General features: G+C 44.2%; 1 protein-coding gene across 1 annotated transcript; it reads left to right on the top strand.

Annotated features, from left to right (window-relative positions):
- Positions 1–3,863: 3,863 nt before the first annotated feature.
- On the top strand, positions 3,864–10,770 carry Nlrp10 (NLR family pyrin domain containing 10). The gene is made up of 3 exons (XM_021169044.2): positions 3,864–3,922; positions 6,832–7,133; positions 7,889–10,770. Exons 2-3 carry the CDS (start codon positions 6,857–6,859, stop codon positions 9,631–9,633), a joined length of 2,022 nt encoding a protein of 673 aa, XP_021024703.1. The 5' UTR covers positions 3,864–3,922; positions 6,832–6,856; the 3' UTR covers positions 9,634–10,770.
- The last annotated feature ends 7,940 nt before the right edge of the window (positions 10,771–18,710 follow it).

Genomic DNA, 18,710 nt, shown 5'->3' with positions numbered 1-18,710 from the left:
AGACTTAAATGGATATTAAATATTAGTCTTACAGGGGATTCATTGTTACATCCATTTAACTTATTAATCAATCAATTAAAATTTGGACTCAGGATCTACTTTGCATTCCACGCCGGCTGGAGCTCTCCATATAGGTTAGGTTGGCCTGGAACTTACCTCAACTTTCCTGTCTCTGCTTCCTGAATGCTAGGACTGTAGGCGGGAATCATCATGCCTGACCAACAGTGCTTTATTTGTGATGGCTTCATAAGGCATCATTAGGGAGGCATATTCATTCAACAATTTAAATGCTCAATATGCACCAGATTCTCTCTTATACGCTTGGGTATATAAGCGAACTAAATAGCAAAGGGTTGCATTCTCTTTGGGGAAAAAAAAGGACTAAATCCTACATTAGGTTAGAAAATGCTTCGATACACAGTATATTATTATTACTATTTGACCATGCTATGAGAAAGAAATGATCAGTGGAGGTTATGAGAGCATGAAAAGTTATGAAGGGTTAGGGTAGGACACAATGAGGATATCAAGTTGGGGTGGAAACTTGAAGAATTCAGGCAGCCAACTATTATTTGGGTTTTTGTAGGGAGAGCCCTTCTGGTGGAGTGAACAGTTTGTGTAGAGGACTTAAGGTGAATGAGAGCAAGCCTAGTACATTTAAAGAAAGAATTTGGTGGTTAAATGGCATGATCAAAAGAAAGGATAGATCTCTAAGCAGGGCCAGGAGCTGATTATGAAGACTTCTATGCTGGCACTGGAGAGATGGCTCAGCGGTTAGGAACACAACTAGAGTTGTGAGTAACTGTAAGCCACCAACCAACCCCTTCCCCTTGCTAGAACCTCAACGCAGATTCTCTGCAATAACCTCTTCCAAAGGTCCTAAGTTCAATTCCCAGCAACTACACAGTGGCTTACAATCATTTGTAATAGGATCTGATGCCTCCTTCTGGTATGTCTGAAGATAGGGACAGTGTGTGTGTGTGTGTGTGTGTGTGTGTGTGTGTGTGTGTGTAATAGATAGATAAACTCACTTTGTAGACCAGGCTGGCCTCGAATTCAGAAATCCGCCTGCCTCTGCCTCTTGAGTGCTGGGATTAAAGGCGTGCGCCACCACGCCCGGCAGATAAATCTTTTTAAAAAGACTCCTATGCTATAAAAAAATTTGGGCAGTAGAGAGATAGTTCAGTGAGAGAGAAAGACACACACACACACACACACACACACACACACACACACACACACACACACAGAGACAGAGAGAGAGACCGAGATTCTCTGTTGTTGCAGAAAATCTGCATTGAGGTTCCAGCAAGGGGAAGGGTTGGTTGGTGGCTCACAGCTACACACAACTCTAGTTCCAGAGGAACCTATGTCCTCTTCTGGCCTCCACAGGCATTGCACTCACATGTACATACATACCCAGTCACAGACACATGCATACACAATTAAGAAAATAAAATCTTCAAAATACATTTGTGTTTATAAAAGAAATGAGTGTTTTATGATCTTCAGGCAGCAAGCTGGAGGTATTGGTTTGATTGTGAAAGCCAGCAGGCTCAAACCCCATGAACCAATGTTTTAGTTTTATTCAGAAGACCAGAGGTAACTCATGATGCTTCGCAGAGTTAGTAGTGTAGGAAGCTCTTTTTATTTTCTCTTTTCAAGACAAGGTTTCTCTGTGTGGCTCTGACTGTCCTGGAACTTAGAGATCCACTTGGCTCTGCCTCCCTGAATGATGGGATTAAAGGTGTGTGCCACCACTGTCCAGCATCCTTTTTCTTTTATTAAAGTTTTCATGTGTGTGTGTGTGTGTGTGTGTGTGTGTGTGTGTGTGTGTGTGTGAGGGCCAGACATGAAGGACATTGGGTGTCCTGCTCTATCACCCTCTTCCCTATTCCCTTAAGACTGTGTCTCTCACTGAGCCTGGCGCTAGCCTGGTAGTCAGCAAACCCCAGCATCCTTCTGTCTCACCACCTACAATGCTGGGGTTGCAGGCTCATGAGCTACCACTCCTGGATTTATGTGGGTGCTGGGATTCTAACTCAGGTTCTCATGCTTGCATAGCGAGTGCTCTTCCCTGCTGAGCCATCTCCTCAGCTCCCTTAAAAAGCTTTCTTGTTGGCATAGATTCTTTGTACTCAGGTGGATATTCCCACCGATTCTCTCTCTCTCTCTTTAAAGATTTATTTATTTATTGAATGTACATGAGTACACTGTTTTCAGATGCACCAGAAGAAGGCATAAGATCCCATTACAGATGTTTGTGAGCCACCATGTGACTGCTGGGAATTGAACTCAGGACCTCTGGAAGAGTAGCCAGTGCTCTTAATCACTGAGCCACCTCACCAACCCCAACTTATTCCTCTCTTTAATCCTCCTCCATTAGTCTTTTTTCTCCCCCTTCTTTCCACTTTCATGTTATATATGTATGTGCTATGTGTGGATTATGTTATATATAAAAATAAAATTCTACAATCCTCAAATGAGGGAAACATGGTCCATATAAACAGTAAGAGGAGACCTCCTTTAAAAAATGTATGTATGTATGTATGTATGTATGTATGTATGTATGTATGTATGTGTTTATTTATTCACTTTACATCCTGCTCACTGCCCCCTCCAAGTCACCTCCTCCTACAATCATTCCTCCATTTTCTTCCTCTTCTCTGGATATGACCCCATCCTGGCACTTCAAGTCTCTGCAAGGCTAGGTGCTTCCTCTCCCACTGAGGCCAGACAAGGCAGCTCAGCTAGAAGAACATATCCATATACAGATAACAGCTGTTGGGATAGCTCCCACTCCAATTGTTTGGAACCCACATGAAGACCAAGCTGCACATCGGCTACATATGTGTGGGGAAGCCTAGTTCCAGCCCGTGTATGTTCTTTGGTTGATGGTTCAGACTCTGAGAGCTCCAAGGGTCTAAGATAGTTGATTCTGTTGGTCTTCCTGTAGAGTTCCTATCCCCTTAGGATCCTGCAATCATTCTTCTTATTCTTCCATAAGAATCCTCAATCTCCATCCACTGTTTGTCTTTATCTGTCTAAGTCAGCTGCTGGGTGGAGCCTCTCAGAGGAGAGCCATTCTGCAAGCATAACAGAGTATCATTAATAGTGTCAGGGATTGGTGTTTGCCTATGGGAAGAGGAGACCCTTCTTAGTCATGAGAGGGCCAGGCCTTTTCTTTTGTTCAGGCCTCATCTGATGGTATGAGGGACACCCACATTATGGAGCACAGTTTGCTTTTGTCAGCTACTGACTCAATTGTCTCATTCCAAGGACAGCCTCACAGAAACTCTCAGTGATGTGTGGACAAAATAAACCCCATCACATATCATTTTCTAGTTGTCCTGGGAAGTGTGTTTGTAAAGTCATACCTGGAAAAAAAAAAAAAAAAAAAGAACAGACCAGACCAGACCAGACCAGACCAGACCAGACCAGACCAAACCAAACCAAACCAAACCAAACCAAACTAGGATCATCTCCGCTGTTAACCTAGCCCATTTTAAGGACTGAAAGGAAGCTTCTCTCTGTCTCTCTGTTTCTCTGTCTCTGTCTCTTTGTCTCCCTCTCCTTCTCTTCCCCCCCAGCTCTCTCTCTCCAGCTCTCTGCTCTTCCCTTCCCTTTCTGTTTTGCTTTCCTGCTCAGCTTATGTGTTTTATGTCTCCCTATATCTCTTCTCTCACTTTGTCTATCTGTTTCTTTCCCTGGTCCCCATTTTCCTCATTTTTATCTTCTTTTGGATACTTAGTTTCTCTAGTTGTCACCGTCTTTTCCATCTCTAGCCAGGGCAGGGTTAACATCATCTCATTTCTTGCCTCCGCCCCTCCAATTAAACTCAGTTCCTGTTTCTATAAATACTTAGGTGTTACTAAGAATCTCTGGCACAGTGACTTAGACCTTGAGATCTGGCGTTGGTACAGTAAGTGGCCTCTGCTTCTTGTTGTTCTGTCTAGAGAATCATGTCTCATTCTTTTGTTTTCTCATCTTGGCTCCTTGGCCTTGAACTCTTGGTACTTTTTTATTTCTAGCCTGAGTTTGCCTAGGGTTTTGAGTAAGTCAGGTCCCATTCCTACCATTTCCCCTGGACTCCGAGGGTTTTCACTGAGGGCTGGGACTGGGCGGCTTGGAGGAGGGAGAAAGGTGCACAGTTGGGGGCTGGCAGTTCACATCCTGGCCTCTCCCTTGTCCTGCTACCATTGCTGTCAAGCTCTTTGGAAATTCTCTTAGCCATACATCAAGTAGAATAGAGCATCTATCAGACATACCCCCACTCATCTTCTGAACAGGAAAACCACACAAGTGCCTCTCCATCGGACAGACTTTCTCATTGAAAAGCTTATCTTCTGCCTTTTTTTTTTTTTTTTTTTTTTTTGGATCCTTATCCAGTTTCTATCCTCAGTCCCCACCTTTCTGATCCTTCCTTTGGATGCTTTTTGTTAGCATTAAAAAATACCCCACCCTTTCCATGTGAGGGTAAAGACTGCTTGGACCAGTGCTTCCTCATCTCTGCAGATCCCCTTCATTGCCAAGTTTCCTGAAGGAATTGTCCACACACATTACCTACACTTCTTTGCCTCATAGATTTTTTTCCTGGGAAGATCTATGACCTATGATTTTAACACAGTGAAGCATGTGTATGTATCAGAAATTTAACATGTTACAAACTCTGTGTCTCAGTTTTCATCTATCTCACCATCCTTATCCTCTTCCCAAGACAACTACTTCAGTTTTCAAGTGTCTTTGTACACACACACACACACACACACACACACGATACACATGTGAGTGTGTGTGTGTACAGGTGTGCGCATATGTGTGTGAGTGTGTGTACTTTGTGTATGCACAGGCCAGAGGATGTCAGGTGTCCTGTTCTATAACTTCCCACCTTGTTCTCCTGAGGCAGGGTTTTTCATTGAGCTTGGAACTGGGCTGTGGGGCAACAAATGCCAGCCATGCTCATGCACCCACCCTCAGTGGTTTTACACGGGAGCTAGAATATGAATGCAAATCCTCAGCCCTGGTGCTCAGGGATGCACGCTTACACAGACAACGCTCTTACACACCGAACCATCTCTTAGAGAGAGAGTGATAGTGACAGTGCCCACTCCCTTTGTCTCTTGTCAAACTGCTCCAGTCTGGCCTGGGGTCAAGTTGTCAGGAGGGCAAGTGCCCCCCAGGGGGATGTGAATCATCTCCGTGCTGTTCTTTTGGCAATATAATAGTTCACACCTTTGGTCAAACACCTTCCTTGTTTCTCAAGTTTAATGTTTGACAAATGAGGTTAAGTTGCTCATGCCAACTGACAGATCTGATGTGTGGGCATCTCTGCTCCCCTGATTACTGAGGTCCTTCCTGGGTTCCATTCCGTACCCAACACTGAGCCCATAAACAGACAGTAGGTGTCTGAGAGTTCATACCTTTGCCTTTAATTCCAACCCTACCAGATGATAATGAACCGGGATAAGAGGACCCAGGCTTGGCCTGTGGAACTGAAAATGGACCTGTTCCATCTCTCCTGGACAGTAGCTGTTTTGTCTTCTTGTCCCACAGAGCTGACTCACTCTCCCACTTCCAGCTCTTCAAGCCTGAGCTTGACTAGCCTGGAGCTCTGTTGTTGTCTTCTTGTTCTTCTGGAATCAGTTTCCTCAGAATCAGAGCTTTGCGGGGGATCCCCAGGTTTTTCATCTTTGACATTTTGAGGTAATGTGTCATTGTTTTTGTAGTCCCACCTCTTTACACAGGTCTAAGACCTGTGGCAAGAGTCCCTGTGTCCGATTGTGTTTCTGAGAGGTTTCTTCCTTTCATTGCTATTCAGTTATAATACTGATATTTGAGTATTGCCAAGTCTACTTCTAAAGACTATTTTGAGCACCTCCATACATTATATTTCTGCAATGGGTTCCACATGACTTTAGATAATGAGCAATTCCTGGATTCTAAAGTCCTCCTGTTGATCACTGAGTTGAAGAAGTAACTTGACACAAATTAAGCACTAATAGTGTCTGTTCCCTTCTTAGCTGTATTTGAACTCATCTCCTTACCTAACCTAGAGACCAACTTTGGACCCTATGAGTGGCTGAGCTCATGTTGCTGGTATGTGAGGCAGTGGACTGAGGATTGAGATTTTTAATCTTCCTGTCTCTGTGGTCTTAGCAGACGTGTACAAGTTCTGTAAACATTCACAATCTAAGGAAGACTCACTTTTTTGAAACAAAATAATCTCACTTTTTCTTGATGCTAATTTAAGACTTAATGCTTGAGTCTAATTTAAGAGTGCCCATGGACATCTGGGGACATTGCCCAGCTGGTAGAGTGGATACCCAACACACATGAATCCCTAGGTTCAATCCCCTGCACCTCCTAAAGCTGAGAGTGATGGTGCATGGCAGTCATCACAGTACTCAGTAAGCAAAGGCAGGAGGGTCAGGAATTTAAGGTCATCCTCTGCTATAAAAAAGTTTGAGGCTAGCCTGGAATACACAAGATACACACACACACACACACACACACACACACACATACACACACACACACACACACACACAAGAAATAAGGCGGGCAGGCAGGCAGGCAGGCAGGAAGGAAGGAAGGAAGGAAGGGGGCCTTCTTGCTCGTTACTCACATGGTCACACATGCTATCTGATAGAGCAGGGATGATTAGACAATTTCTACTGTTGTCTCATCCACTTGTCCTTCTTGGAGCTTTGCACATATGTGGTCTCCCCCAAGGCTTCTGCTCCACAGACAGCCAAACACCCAGTAGGAAGGGCAACTGGTGAGTCTCTAGCTCTTCCCCACTTATCATTTCCCATTACTTCTCATTTCCAGGTGCCAGGGCTGAACTCTGACCATCATGGCCTTGGCACGGGCCAACAGCCCCCAGGAGGCACTGCTTTGGGCCTTGAAGGACCTTGAGGAGAACAGTTTCAAGACACTGAAGTTCCACTTACGGGATGTGACCCAATTTCATCTGGCCCGAGGGGAACTGGAGAGTCTGAGTCAGGTAGACCTGGCATCAAAACTGATTTCAATGTACGGAGCACAGGAAGCCGTGAGAGTGGTGAGCAGGAGCTTGCGGGCCATGAACTTGATGGAGCTTGTAGACTACCTCAACCAGGTTTGTCTGAATGGTGAGTATAGCCTGAGAGAGGGAAGTGACAGTGGCACCAAAGACACACCTAGGTACTGCACGGACTCTGATAGTCTAGGATTTATGCCTTTCTTTACACTGCCCTCTCCTTGGGGATCCCCAGAGTCTAAGATAGTCTCCAGATAAGGGGTCTGAAGAATGTTGGGTACAGATCCTGAGCTGAAGGTAGAGGTTTAAGATATCTTTTAAGCACACCCCACCTCCTACCTGTAGGGAGGGAAAGGGAGGGGTGAAAGTGAAGCTCCAGAAGTTGTGGCTCCTGTTCATCTGCTGGGTAGTCTTTAGCTCTGACCCTTTCCCCTTTACCAAGAACAGACTCCAGTTACTCCAGCTTTCAGCTTCCCTTCTCTCTCCTCTCTCTGTCCTCACCTCACCCCATGACAAAATTTCACAGGACTTTGAAGGTACTTATGCATTGTCACACACACTCACATTGAAGTGTTCACACCCTTTCCCTCACACAATGCACACCCTCTGTCAGCACATTCTCATGAGCATGTGTAGATAAATACAAATATACTCACTTACAAAACATGACCACACACACACACACACACACACACACACACACACACACACACACACACTTCATGAAGCCACAGCTACAATCTTCAAAGCAATGCAAGTTAGAGAGGGTAGAAGATTAGACTAAAGGGCAATCTCAGGGTTTGAAGGGTTGATTTTTGCCTTTTGTTGTTCACATTCAACACCTGAAACCCCATTTGTGTTACTCAGATTACAGAGAAATCTACCGGGAGCATGTGCGCTGCTTGGAGGAGAGGCAAGATTGGGGTGTTAATAGCAGCCACAATAAGCTGCTCCTGATGGCCACATCCAGTTCAGGGGGTCGCAGATCACCTTCCTGTTCTGACCTGGAACAGGAGTTGGATCCTGTCGATGTGAAGACTTTATTTGCTCCGGAGGCGGAGTCCTACTCAACCCCGCCCATAGTGGTGATGCAAGGATCTGCGGGCACTGGAAAGACAACCCTGGTCAAAAAACTGGTGCAGGACTGGTCCAAAGGGAAGCTGTACCCAGGCCAGTTTGATTATGTTTTCTACGTGAGCTGCAGAGAAGTGGTCCTGTTACCCAAGTGTGACCTGCCCAACCTCATCTGCTGGTGTTGTGGAGATGATCAAGCCCCAGTCACAGAGATTCTGCGGCAGCCTGGGCGGCTCCTGTTCATCCTGGATGGCTATGATGAGTTACAGAAGTCCAGTCGTGCCGAGCGCGTACTTCACATTCTGATGAGGAGAAGGGAGGTACCATGCTCCCTTCTCATCACCACGCGGCCTCCAGCTTTGCAGAGTCTGGAACCCATGTTGGGTGAACGGCGACATGTCCTTGTCTTAGGCTTCTCTGAGGAGGAGAGGGAAACATATTTCAGCTCCTGTTTTACGGATAAGGAGCAATTGAAAAATGCCCTTGAGTTTGTGCAAAACAATGCTGTTCTCTATAAAGCATGCCAGGTTCCAGGCATTTGCTGGGTGGTCTGCTCCTGGCTGAAGAAGAAGATGGCGAGAGGCCAGGAAGTCTCAGAGACACCTAGCAATAGTACAGACATCTTCACTGCTTATGTGTCCACCTTTCTGCCCACTGATGGCAATGGAGACAGCTCTGAGCTTACCAGGCACAAGGTACTAAAGAGTCTGTGCTCCTTGGCCGCGGAGGGGATGCAGCACCAGAGGCTGCTATTTGAGGAAGAGGTCCTCAGAAAGCATGGCTTAGACGGCCCCAGCCTTACTGCTTTCCTGAACTGCATCGACTACCGAAAGGGGCTTGGCATCAAGAAATTCTACAGCTTTCGCCACATCAGCTTCCAGGAATTTTTCTACGCCATGTCCTTCCTTGTGAAGGAGGACCAGAGTCAGCAGGGAGAGGCCACACACAAAGAAGTGGCAAAGCTGGTGGATCCGGAGAACCACGAAGAGGTGACTCTCAGTTTGCAGTTCTTATTTGACATGTTGAAAACAGACGGCACCTTGAGCTTGGGGCTGAAGTTCTGCTTCAGAATTGCTCCTTCGGTAAGGCAGGATCTGAAGCATTTTAAAGAGCAAATAGAAGCCATAAAGTACAAAAGGTCATGGGATCTGGAATTCTCTCTCTATGATTCCAAGATAAAGAAGCTCACACAAGGTATCCAGATGAAAGATGTCATTCTCAATGTGCAACATTTGGATGAAAAGAAATCTGACAAGAAGAAGTCAGTTTCAGTGACAAGCAGCTTTAGTAGCGGGAAGGTACAAAGTCCATTCTTAGGAAATGGTAAAAGCACCAGGAAACAAAAGAAGGCATCTCATGGGAAAAGCAGAGGGACAGAGGAACCAGTCCAGGGGGTTAGAAACCATAGGCTGACAAGCAGAGAAAAGGGTCATATGGAGATGAATGATAAGGAGGATGGTGGGGTGGAGGGACAGGAGGATGAAGAAGGACAGACACTTAAAAAGGATGGAGAGATGATAGATAAGATGAATGGGTAGGAGAGAGAGAGAGAGAGAGAGAGAGAGAGAGAGAGAGAGAGAGAGAGAGAGAGAGAGAGAGAGAAGAGAGAATTGGATAATTAAGACCAGGAGTCTTAGCATGTGCAATGAAAGATTCACTGAAAGAACCAGCCCTTACCACAGATATTTGAAGTTTAATTAGTTAGCATCCCTCCCCCTAGTAGGTGCTCAGTATCTCCTGTGGTGTGAAGTCACTTTGAGTAGCCCCTTCTATGCTAACATCCATTGACTAGACTTTAATTCTAACATTAGATTCTTTTTTAAATAAAATAAACTTTAAAATAAGAAAGTGAGAATCACATACACTCTGTAAAATATGGGCATATATGGAACACATGTAAAGGAAACATGCTTTGGTATAATGGAAAGTCCTGTTGACTCTCTATTTGTGTTCAAGTATTGCTTAAATAAAGTGTAGTTTCTCATTCTTTCTAGAAACTTCTATACTTTCTATTGTTAAAAGTGGGTCATGGGTGGTCACAGCCCTAAACACTGGTCTGGGAAACTCTTCTTTGCTTTGACCTGACTAAATTATGTACTAATATTGATCATATTAGTACTGTTAGCCCCAGCTATGCCATCAACTGACTTTTCTTCATGAAAAGATGATGCAGTTCCAAGATTGGGCATATCCTTTTCTACTCTGGGTCTTTCTATAATAGAAAGAAAAGGATTTTTGCTGTAGGCATAATGAGTTGATTGAACTCCTTGTGTAGTGGAGGACATTGAGGTATAATCAAGAGCCCTGTTTATTTCTTAGATTCCTCAGAAAGTTCTTGACCCTCACATCATAGCTAACCATGCAGAGGTCTGCAGAGACTGCCAACATGGCACTTAATCCTGCTCAGTGGCTATTGTTGGCCCTAGTCACATGAGCTAGGCCAGTAAGTCTATTCACCCCCACAGTTACCTTTTCAAGAGAGAATTCCACTGAGTCGCCCAGGTTATCCTTGAACTCATGCTGTAGCTTATGATCTTCCTGCCTTGGTATCCAGAGTAGCTTGGGTTGCAGGCTCAGATGACCAGACCCATCTCTCAACTAGCCTTTATTGGGTGTTTTTTTTTTTTTTTTGTTTTGCCTTTAATTTGCCGCTCATAGAGACTCAAAATGCTTTGACTTTTGCCATTTCTTCTTTTAAATAAAATTTATTTTAAAAAGTCTTATGTGCATAAACATTGGCATGATTGTGTGTGCATATGTGTGGCTGGTGCCTGACATGATTGAATGTGTATGCATGTGTGTGCCTGGTGCCTGACATGATTGAGTGTGTGTGCATGTGTGTGCCTGGTGCCTGACATGATTGAGTATGTGTGCATGTGTGTGCCTGGTGCCTGACATGATTGAGTGTGTGTGCATGTGTGTGCCTGGTGCCTGACATGATTGAATGTGTATGCATGTGTGTGCCTGGTGCCTGACATGATTGAGTGTGTGTGCATGTGTGTGCCTGGCACCTGAGCAGGCCAGTAGAGGCCACTGGATTTCCCTGGAGCTAGAGTTACAGGTACTTGTGAGCCACAGTGTGGATGGGTGCTGGGAATTGAACTCAGGTCCTCTGCAAGAGCTGGAAGTCCTCTTAACCACTAAGCCACCTCCTCTCCAGTTCTGTCCTGTCATTTCTTTAAATCTTTACGTTTTGTGGTTGAAAGCAGTCTATAGACTGGAATTCAGAGCCACCTCATTCCTCAGGAGCTTCCTGTATATACACATGAATGGTCACATTAATTAGCTGCTCATCATTCTCATCTACCCACCTTTTGTTACCCGGGTTCATTCTAACTGAAAACCTACTGGGTTGAAAAAATATCATCCCTTTTTCTACACCACACTAGACGTTTATGCCTATGGACAATATTTCCTGAAAAATATTAAACAGTGAAATAGAAGATTTGGTAAATGACAAAAACTGTTTTTTTAAGTTTTTATTTTATTTTATTTTTAATATAGGGTTTAACATAGCTCAGGTTGACCTCCAAACAAACTCACTCTGTAGTCCAGGCTAACTTTGAGCTTTCTCCAGCCTCCAACCCCAGTGCTGGGACTACTGGCCTGTACCAGTATCTGGTTAAAAACGACTCTTCTTAATCGAACTTGATTCCATTGCCCTGAGTCCTACTTTCAGCTTTTTCTTGCCAGACCTGTACAGTCCAGTTTCAGCAAGGATCCTATTAAGATGCCTTACAGAAGCCCCCACCCTTTGAATCTGATTGCCCTGGATGTCTGATCAGGTTCTTCACCCTCTATGGCCCTTAGGTAATGTCACATCACCCAGATCTTACTGAGGAAGAATCTGGTCAGGTTGGTTGGACTAGAATCTCCACTCCCCTAGAGAGTTCCTTTTAGTGATTTTCTGTCCACAGAAGTCACCTGTTTCATCTTTGGAAACCACTGATGATCCATGATGAATTTGCTTAGGTGTTGGTACCTTTCCTGGTATTAGAGTAGTTTCTGAATAAATCCATCTCCTGTTGTGTGGTTGTGTGTCCTTCCACCACAATCTATAATCTATCATTATCCCTTTTGTGTAGTTGGCCTCTCCACCACAATGGATGGGTCAGCTTTTTCCTCCATGTGAAGAGGTGAGGAGGCAGAGATCAGTGCCTGTTGAGATCAGGCTATGTCTGCTATAAATACAGTAAGACAGTGCTTTGGGGCCTTGTTTTGTCCCAGCTGAGTTGTTTGTACGGAGGGACATTTGGCTCTACTTTTAGTATGACTGCAGAGACAGGATGACTGTATGCCACTGTGCGTAAACACCACCTGTCTGGCACCATCATGTGAGGTGCAGACTGACAAACATGTTACTCTTAAGAGCAAAATAAGTATTGAGGCAGGGCAGAAATACAGAGAGGTATAGAGCATGAAAGGGGCCCGGAGCCCTCCCCTTTGAATCTAGTTTAAGCTCAGCTCAGCTCAGCCCTCCCTGCAGATGCAGTCAATTCTATTTATTTATTTATTTATTTATTTATTTATTTATTTATTTATTTATTTATTCATTTATTCATTTATTTAATCATTATATTTGTTTTCATTTCAAATGATATCCCGCTTCCCTGTTTCCCCTCTGCAACCCTCCTCCCATCCCCCCATCTCCCCCTCTTCTTTGCCTCTATGAGGGTGCTCCTCCACCCACTCACCCACTCCCACCTCATTGCTTTAGCATTCCCCTACACTGGAGCATCAAACCTCCACAGGACCAAGAGTCTCCTCTCCCATTGATACCAGATGAGGCCATCCTCTGCTACATATGTATCTGAGCCATGGATCCCTCCATGTATACTCTTTGGTTGGTGGTTTAATCCCTGGGAGCTCTGGGTTAGTGTCTGGTTAGTTGACATTATTCTTCCTATGGGGCTGCAAACCCCTTCAGCTCCTTCAGTCCTTCCCCTAGCCCTTCCACTGGGGTCCCTGGGCTCAGTCTGATGGTTGGCTGTGAGTATCTGAATCTGTATTAGTCAGGTGCTGGCAGAGCTTCTCAGAGAACAGCCATACCAGGCTCCTGTCAGCACGTGCTTCTTGGCATCAGCAATAGTGTCTGGGTTTGGTGTCTGCAGACGGGATGGGTCCCTAGGTGGGGTGGTCTCTGGATGGCCTTTCCTACAGTTTTGGTTCCATTTTTGTCCCTGTTGTTCCTCTAGACAGAAAAAATTCTGGATTAAAAATTTTGAGATGGATCAATGGCCCCATCCCTTACCTGGGGGCTGTGCCTATCTACTGGAGGTGGTCTCTACAGGTTCTATCTCCCCTTTGTTGGGTATTTCGACTAAAGTCATCCCTGTTGGATCCTGGGAGCCTCTCACTTCCCTGACATCTAGGACTTTCTAGTGGCTCTCCCCAGTTCCCCATCCCCTACTACTACATGTTTCTATTCAATTTCCTGACCCTCTGTACTTCTCTTCTGCCCCTTACCATACCTGTTCCTGCCCCTTTCCCCTCCCTCTCCTCTAATGGGAGTTTACCTGTCTGTTCACCCCTCTAGATCTGTTATTACATGTTGCTTTCATGATCCTTTGGTCTCTCACTTTGCCTTTAGACTTCTGGAGTCCTGTAGCTCACTTCTGTAGTTCTACTCAACAATAAGACCTGGATCAACCCTGTGGCCCTGTGGCTTGTCTTTGTCTTGTCTCTAGCATTCTCCAACTGAGTTTCTTAATATCTATTTATCCATCACAGGGACTATCTTTGCACTTTTAGCATCTTTCTGCATGTACTAAGGCTTCTTTGAACTTACTGGACTATTCTGTGGTCTCTTTAATTCTTGGGTAGCTATTCTCTAATACACACATACACATACACACACATACCCCTTACACACATAGTGAGTATGTGATCTGAGAGTTAATATTAGTATGTTCATGCAAAAATACAGATCTCATCTCCAGGGGGAGAAAACCATACAGTTTACTCTGAAGTCAATCATGAGTGACTGTGGTCCAGGAACACATGTTTAGATTTTCCTAAATATCATTCCAACATGGTAACAGTTTCTTGGTAACAAAGCAAAGAACATCACAAATCAGGACACTTTTCAAATACAGTGGTGGACATACCAGGTAGGCCAGTTCCAGCAGGATGGTGAAATCTGTGCTGTAGGCCTTAGATGCATTGTAAGGACATTCTCAGCTTTTGGGCTGGTGAACACTAGTGACCTGTTAAATTAATGTTTCCCAAAAGGTTTTTCTGTGATGGTTATAAGAATATTAGGTCACATGTAGAGGAGGATAATGGAGATTCAAAGAGCCAAGGTAGCCCAGATTGTTTTTAATTAGGCTCTGGAGCTGCAACATCACCACTGCTTCATTTAAGTTTCATAATCACTGAAGTTCTACCCAGTCAATTAACCTTTGTAATCACAGCTTCTGAGAACTTCTCTCTACAGAAGCAAAGACTGGAATAAAAGGCCCTGTGTTTATCAATAGGCAGCTGTCAAGAGAAACCTGGATAGCTTTGTAAATTGTAGCCAACTAAACTTATGTGACATATACATTTATTGTTATTCAATAAATTTCAATGTTGTGGAGAGGTAATAAATTTCAAACATGTCATATTTTTGAGCATAGTACACTCATGACAGTGGCTTTATCTAAGAAACCCTAGAAACCACTCCCTGCTGCTTCTTCAAAGGGATGACTTTCTATGAACCAGTAAGTGGGCCTATAGAGTACATTATGTTGCTAAGTTGTCATATACCTTTAAGCTCACTGAGAAGCTGACTCTGAAAGTGGAGCTATGCCCACTCCTTTCCAGGGCTAAGTCTGTTCGCTTTGAAATGTGCACAAAGCCACTTGTTTAGAGATAGGTTAGTCTTCCTAACTCTGTGAAATGGAGGACAAAATAAGCCAAGCATAAAAACACTATGCCTGAGAACAGCTAGAAGGCAAACTAATTCCTTTTTTTTGTACTTTTAAAAATTGGATTTCTTTAATTTACATTTCAAATGTTATCCCTCTTCCAGGTTTCCCACCCCTGGAAACCCCCTATCCCATGCCCCCTCTCCCTGCCTCTATGAGGGTGTTCCCCATCTACCCACCCATTCCTGCCTCCCTGCTCTTGAATTCTCCTACATTGGGGCATCCAGCCTTCTCAGGACCAAAGGGGCTTTCTTCTCATTGATGTCCGATAAGGCCATCCTCTGCTATATATGCAGCTGGAGCCATGGGTCCCTCCATGTGTACTCTTTGGTTGGTGATTTAGTCCCTGGGAGCTCTGGGGTGTCTGGTTGGTTGATATTATTGTCCTTCCTATGGGGTTGCAAACCCCTTCAGCTCCTTCAGTCCTTTCTCTTTTTCTTTCTTTATTTTATTTATTATTTTTTTTTTCGAGACAGGGTTTCTCTGTGTAGCCCTGGCTGTCCTGGAACTCACTTTGTAGACCAGGCTGGCCTCGAACTCAGAAATCCGCCTGCCTCTGCCTCCCAAGTGCTGGGATTAAAGGTGTGCGCCACCACCACCCGGCCTTCAGTCCTTTCTCTAACTCCTCCATTGGGGATCCAGTGCTCAGTCTAATGGTTGACTGCCAGCATCAGCCTTCGTATTTGTCAGGCTCTGGCAAAACCTCTCAGGAGATAGCTATATCAGGCTCCTAACAGCATGCACTTTTTGGTATTCACAATAGTGTCTGGGCTTGGTGACTGTGTATGGGATGGATCCCCAAGAGGGGCAGTCTTTGGATGGCCTTTCCTTCAGTCTCTGCTCCACACTTTGTCTCCGTATTTGCTCCCATGAGTATTCTGTTCCCCTTTCTAAGAAGGTCCAAACTATTTCTAACAGATGTTGTCACTTATCCCACAATATAAGAGCCCCTATGGTGGGAAAGAGAGCATGAAGTTCAGTTGTGGGCATTCAATTGGGATTCTAGTTGGATGGAAACAGCCCTAATTTCCTCAAGTTGTTTTTTGCTAGATGTTGTAAATATCTTATATAATCTCTGTCTCTCTCTGACTCTCTGTGTCTCTCTGTGTCTCTGTCTCTGCCTTTGTCTCTCTCTGTCTCTCTGTCTCTGTCTCTGTCTCTCTCTGTCACACACACACACACACACACACACACACACACACACACACACACATTTGGCTTGCCTATACTAAAATACTCACTTATCCAAAACTGAAAGTACGGTTGATGTGGTGTATTCTGGCTGTACACAGCAGGGCTTTCTCTTACTGAATTCATTGACACCTTAATCTCAGATGTCCATATCTGGAACTATGGAAAATACATTTATTTCTCTTATTTACAAGTCACTCAGTTAATGTTGTTTTATTATAATACTCAAGTGGACTTAGATACAATGTGAATGTGTAACCATTTCTTCAGTTTCTGTTTATTTTTATTTATTTTTAATTAATTAATTTATTTATTCTTGGTTTTTTTGAGTCAGGATTTTTCTGTATAGCCCTGGCTGTCCTGGAACTCACTTTGTAGACCAGGCTGGCCTCGAACTCAGAAATCCTCCTGCCTCTGCCTCCCGAGTGCTGGGATTAAAGGCGTGCGCCACCACGCCCGACTCTCTGTTACATTCTTTTACTGTGCATACCCAGGAGACAGTTTACTTAACTTATTTAATTTTACGTTTTTGAGACAGTCTCATGTAACCCAGACTGCCTTGTAGCCCAGGCTGGCCTTAAATCCTGGCCCTCCTGCTTTCATCTTCCCTCCTAGGTGCTAAGATTGCAGGTCTGTGCCACAATTGCCTACTTAGCATGGTGATGGGGATTGAACCCAGGGCTTTGTGCATGGTAGGCAAGTACCCTACCAACCAAGCTGATGCCCACCTCAAGCTTAATTTTTAAATTAGGTGTAATAAACATGAACTACTATACCTAATAATAATAAAGAACAATTGAAGTGCTGCAATAAGAGTTACATGAATACACTTTCTTTCTAAAAACCATTGCTACGGTGTCTTCATTCCTCTTCCTATGATAGCTTCAGATAGTGTGATGCCTATGAGATGAGATGAGATGCAGGAGATGCATGGCCTCTGCATCCTGATGTAATGTCAGACTACTGAGTGCTTCTTGGGCAGAGCACTGTGCTACACTGGATACTGGATGGATGAACTGATGCTTCAGCTGGCAGCCAAGGCTCTGGCAGTTAGGTAAGTTGTGCAGTATGCTATGCTTGACAATGGATGCCTCCTGTCTCTCTAGTAGGCCACATAGGAATCGACTGCATGAGATTTCATCACAATACTTAGAATATCATATACAATTTAAATTGTATGAGTTTTTCCTTGGGTTTTTCTGGGCTTTGTTAACTGTAGGTGGATAAAGTGTATAAAGCAAAATTATGGTCAATGGGGGTTATTATTCTGAGTCTATATTACAAACCTCTCTTTCTTTCTTCCTTCCTTCCTTTCTTCCTTCCTCCCTCCCTCTCTCTCTCTCTCTCTCTCTCTCTCTCTCTCTTTCTTTCTTTCTTTCCTCTTTCTTTCTCTCTTTCTACAGAGTCTTACTAGGTAGCCGAAATAGGCCTGGAACTTGTAATCCTGTTCACTCAACCTCACATGTAATTGAAATTACAAGTGTGTGCTGCCACCTTGGCCTATAATTGATATTTTATACAAGGATGAGAGAAACTTGGAGAGGGAAGTTAGAAACTTATAGTTACATGTCAAGACTCTGCCAGACACAAATCCTAGGCATGCATTTTACCTGCATTGGAGGCGAGTGTAATGAAGAGACCTATGTTAATATTAAGCATGTCCTAATCATGCCTGAGATAGTTTTGATTTGCTAGAAATTATAAATAACATTATCATGCTGTTACAACTGGTTGAATGTTCATAAAATGTAATTGGCCCTTCCAGTTGGCACCAGCTCTGGGTTACCTTGGGCACGAATTAGGTGGACAGTGCCAAGATCCCCAGAGGACTCTCCATGAGATCTTAGGATCACTGGTGATTGAAACACAACAGTGCTGGTAGAACTTGGTTTCAAACACACCAGACAGCCCCACCATCCTCAGGGGAGACACCACTTCCAGGCGCTGTAACATGCTCAGGATCTTAGGATTCCAGGATCCCAGGATAATAGGAGCTTGGTCACACCAGGATCTCAGGGTCTCAGAGGAAGCTTGACAACTAAGAACTCTGAAACACCCAGAATCTCAGGTTCACAGGAGCCCAGAATCACAGGATCACAGAGAAAGCTGGACTCTGAGGAGTTCTAAATCAACTGGGATTATAGGAAGGACAGGCTCCAATCAGATATATTGAGGGCAACAAGCACTTGAGATAATCAGATAGCAGGAGGCAAGCTTAAGAACAGAAGCAACAGAAACCAAGGTTACTTGACATCATCAGAACCAAACTCTCCCACTATAGCAAGTCCTGGATACACCATCACACTAGAAAAGCAAGATATGGATCTAAAGTCACTTCTCATGATGATGATAGAGGACTTTAAGAAGGAAATGCAGGAAAACACAGGTAAATAGCTAGAAGCCCTTAAAGAGGAAACACCAAAATCCCTTAAAGAGTTACAGGAAAACACTACCAAACAGGTGAAAGAATTGAACAAAACCATCCAGGATCTAAAAATGGAAGTAGAAACAATAAA

The sequence above is a fragment of the Mus caroli genome, chromosome 7, assembly GCF_900094665.2.
Source record: "Mus caroli chromosome 7, CAROLI_EIJ_v1.1, whole genome shotgun sequence".
Taxonomy (NCBI): Eukaryota; Metazoa; Chordata; class Mammalia; order Rodentia; family Muridae; genus Mus; species Mus caroli.
This window is presented reverse-complemented; position numbering and strand designations above follow the sequence as displayed.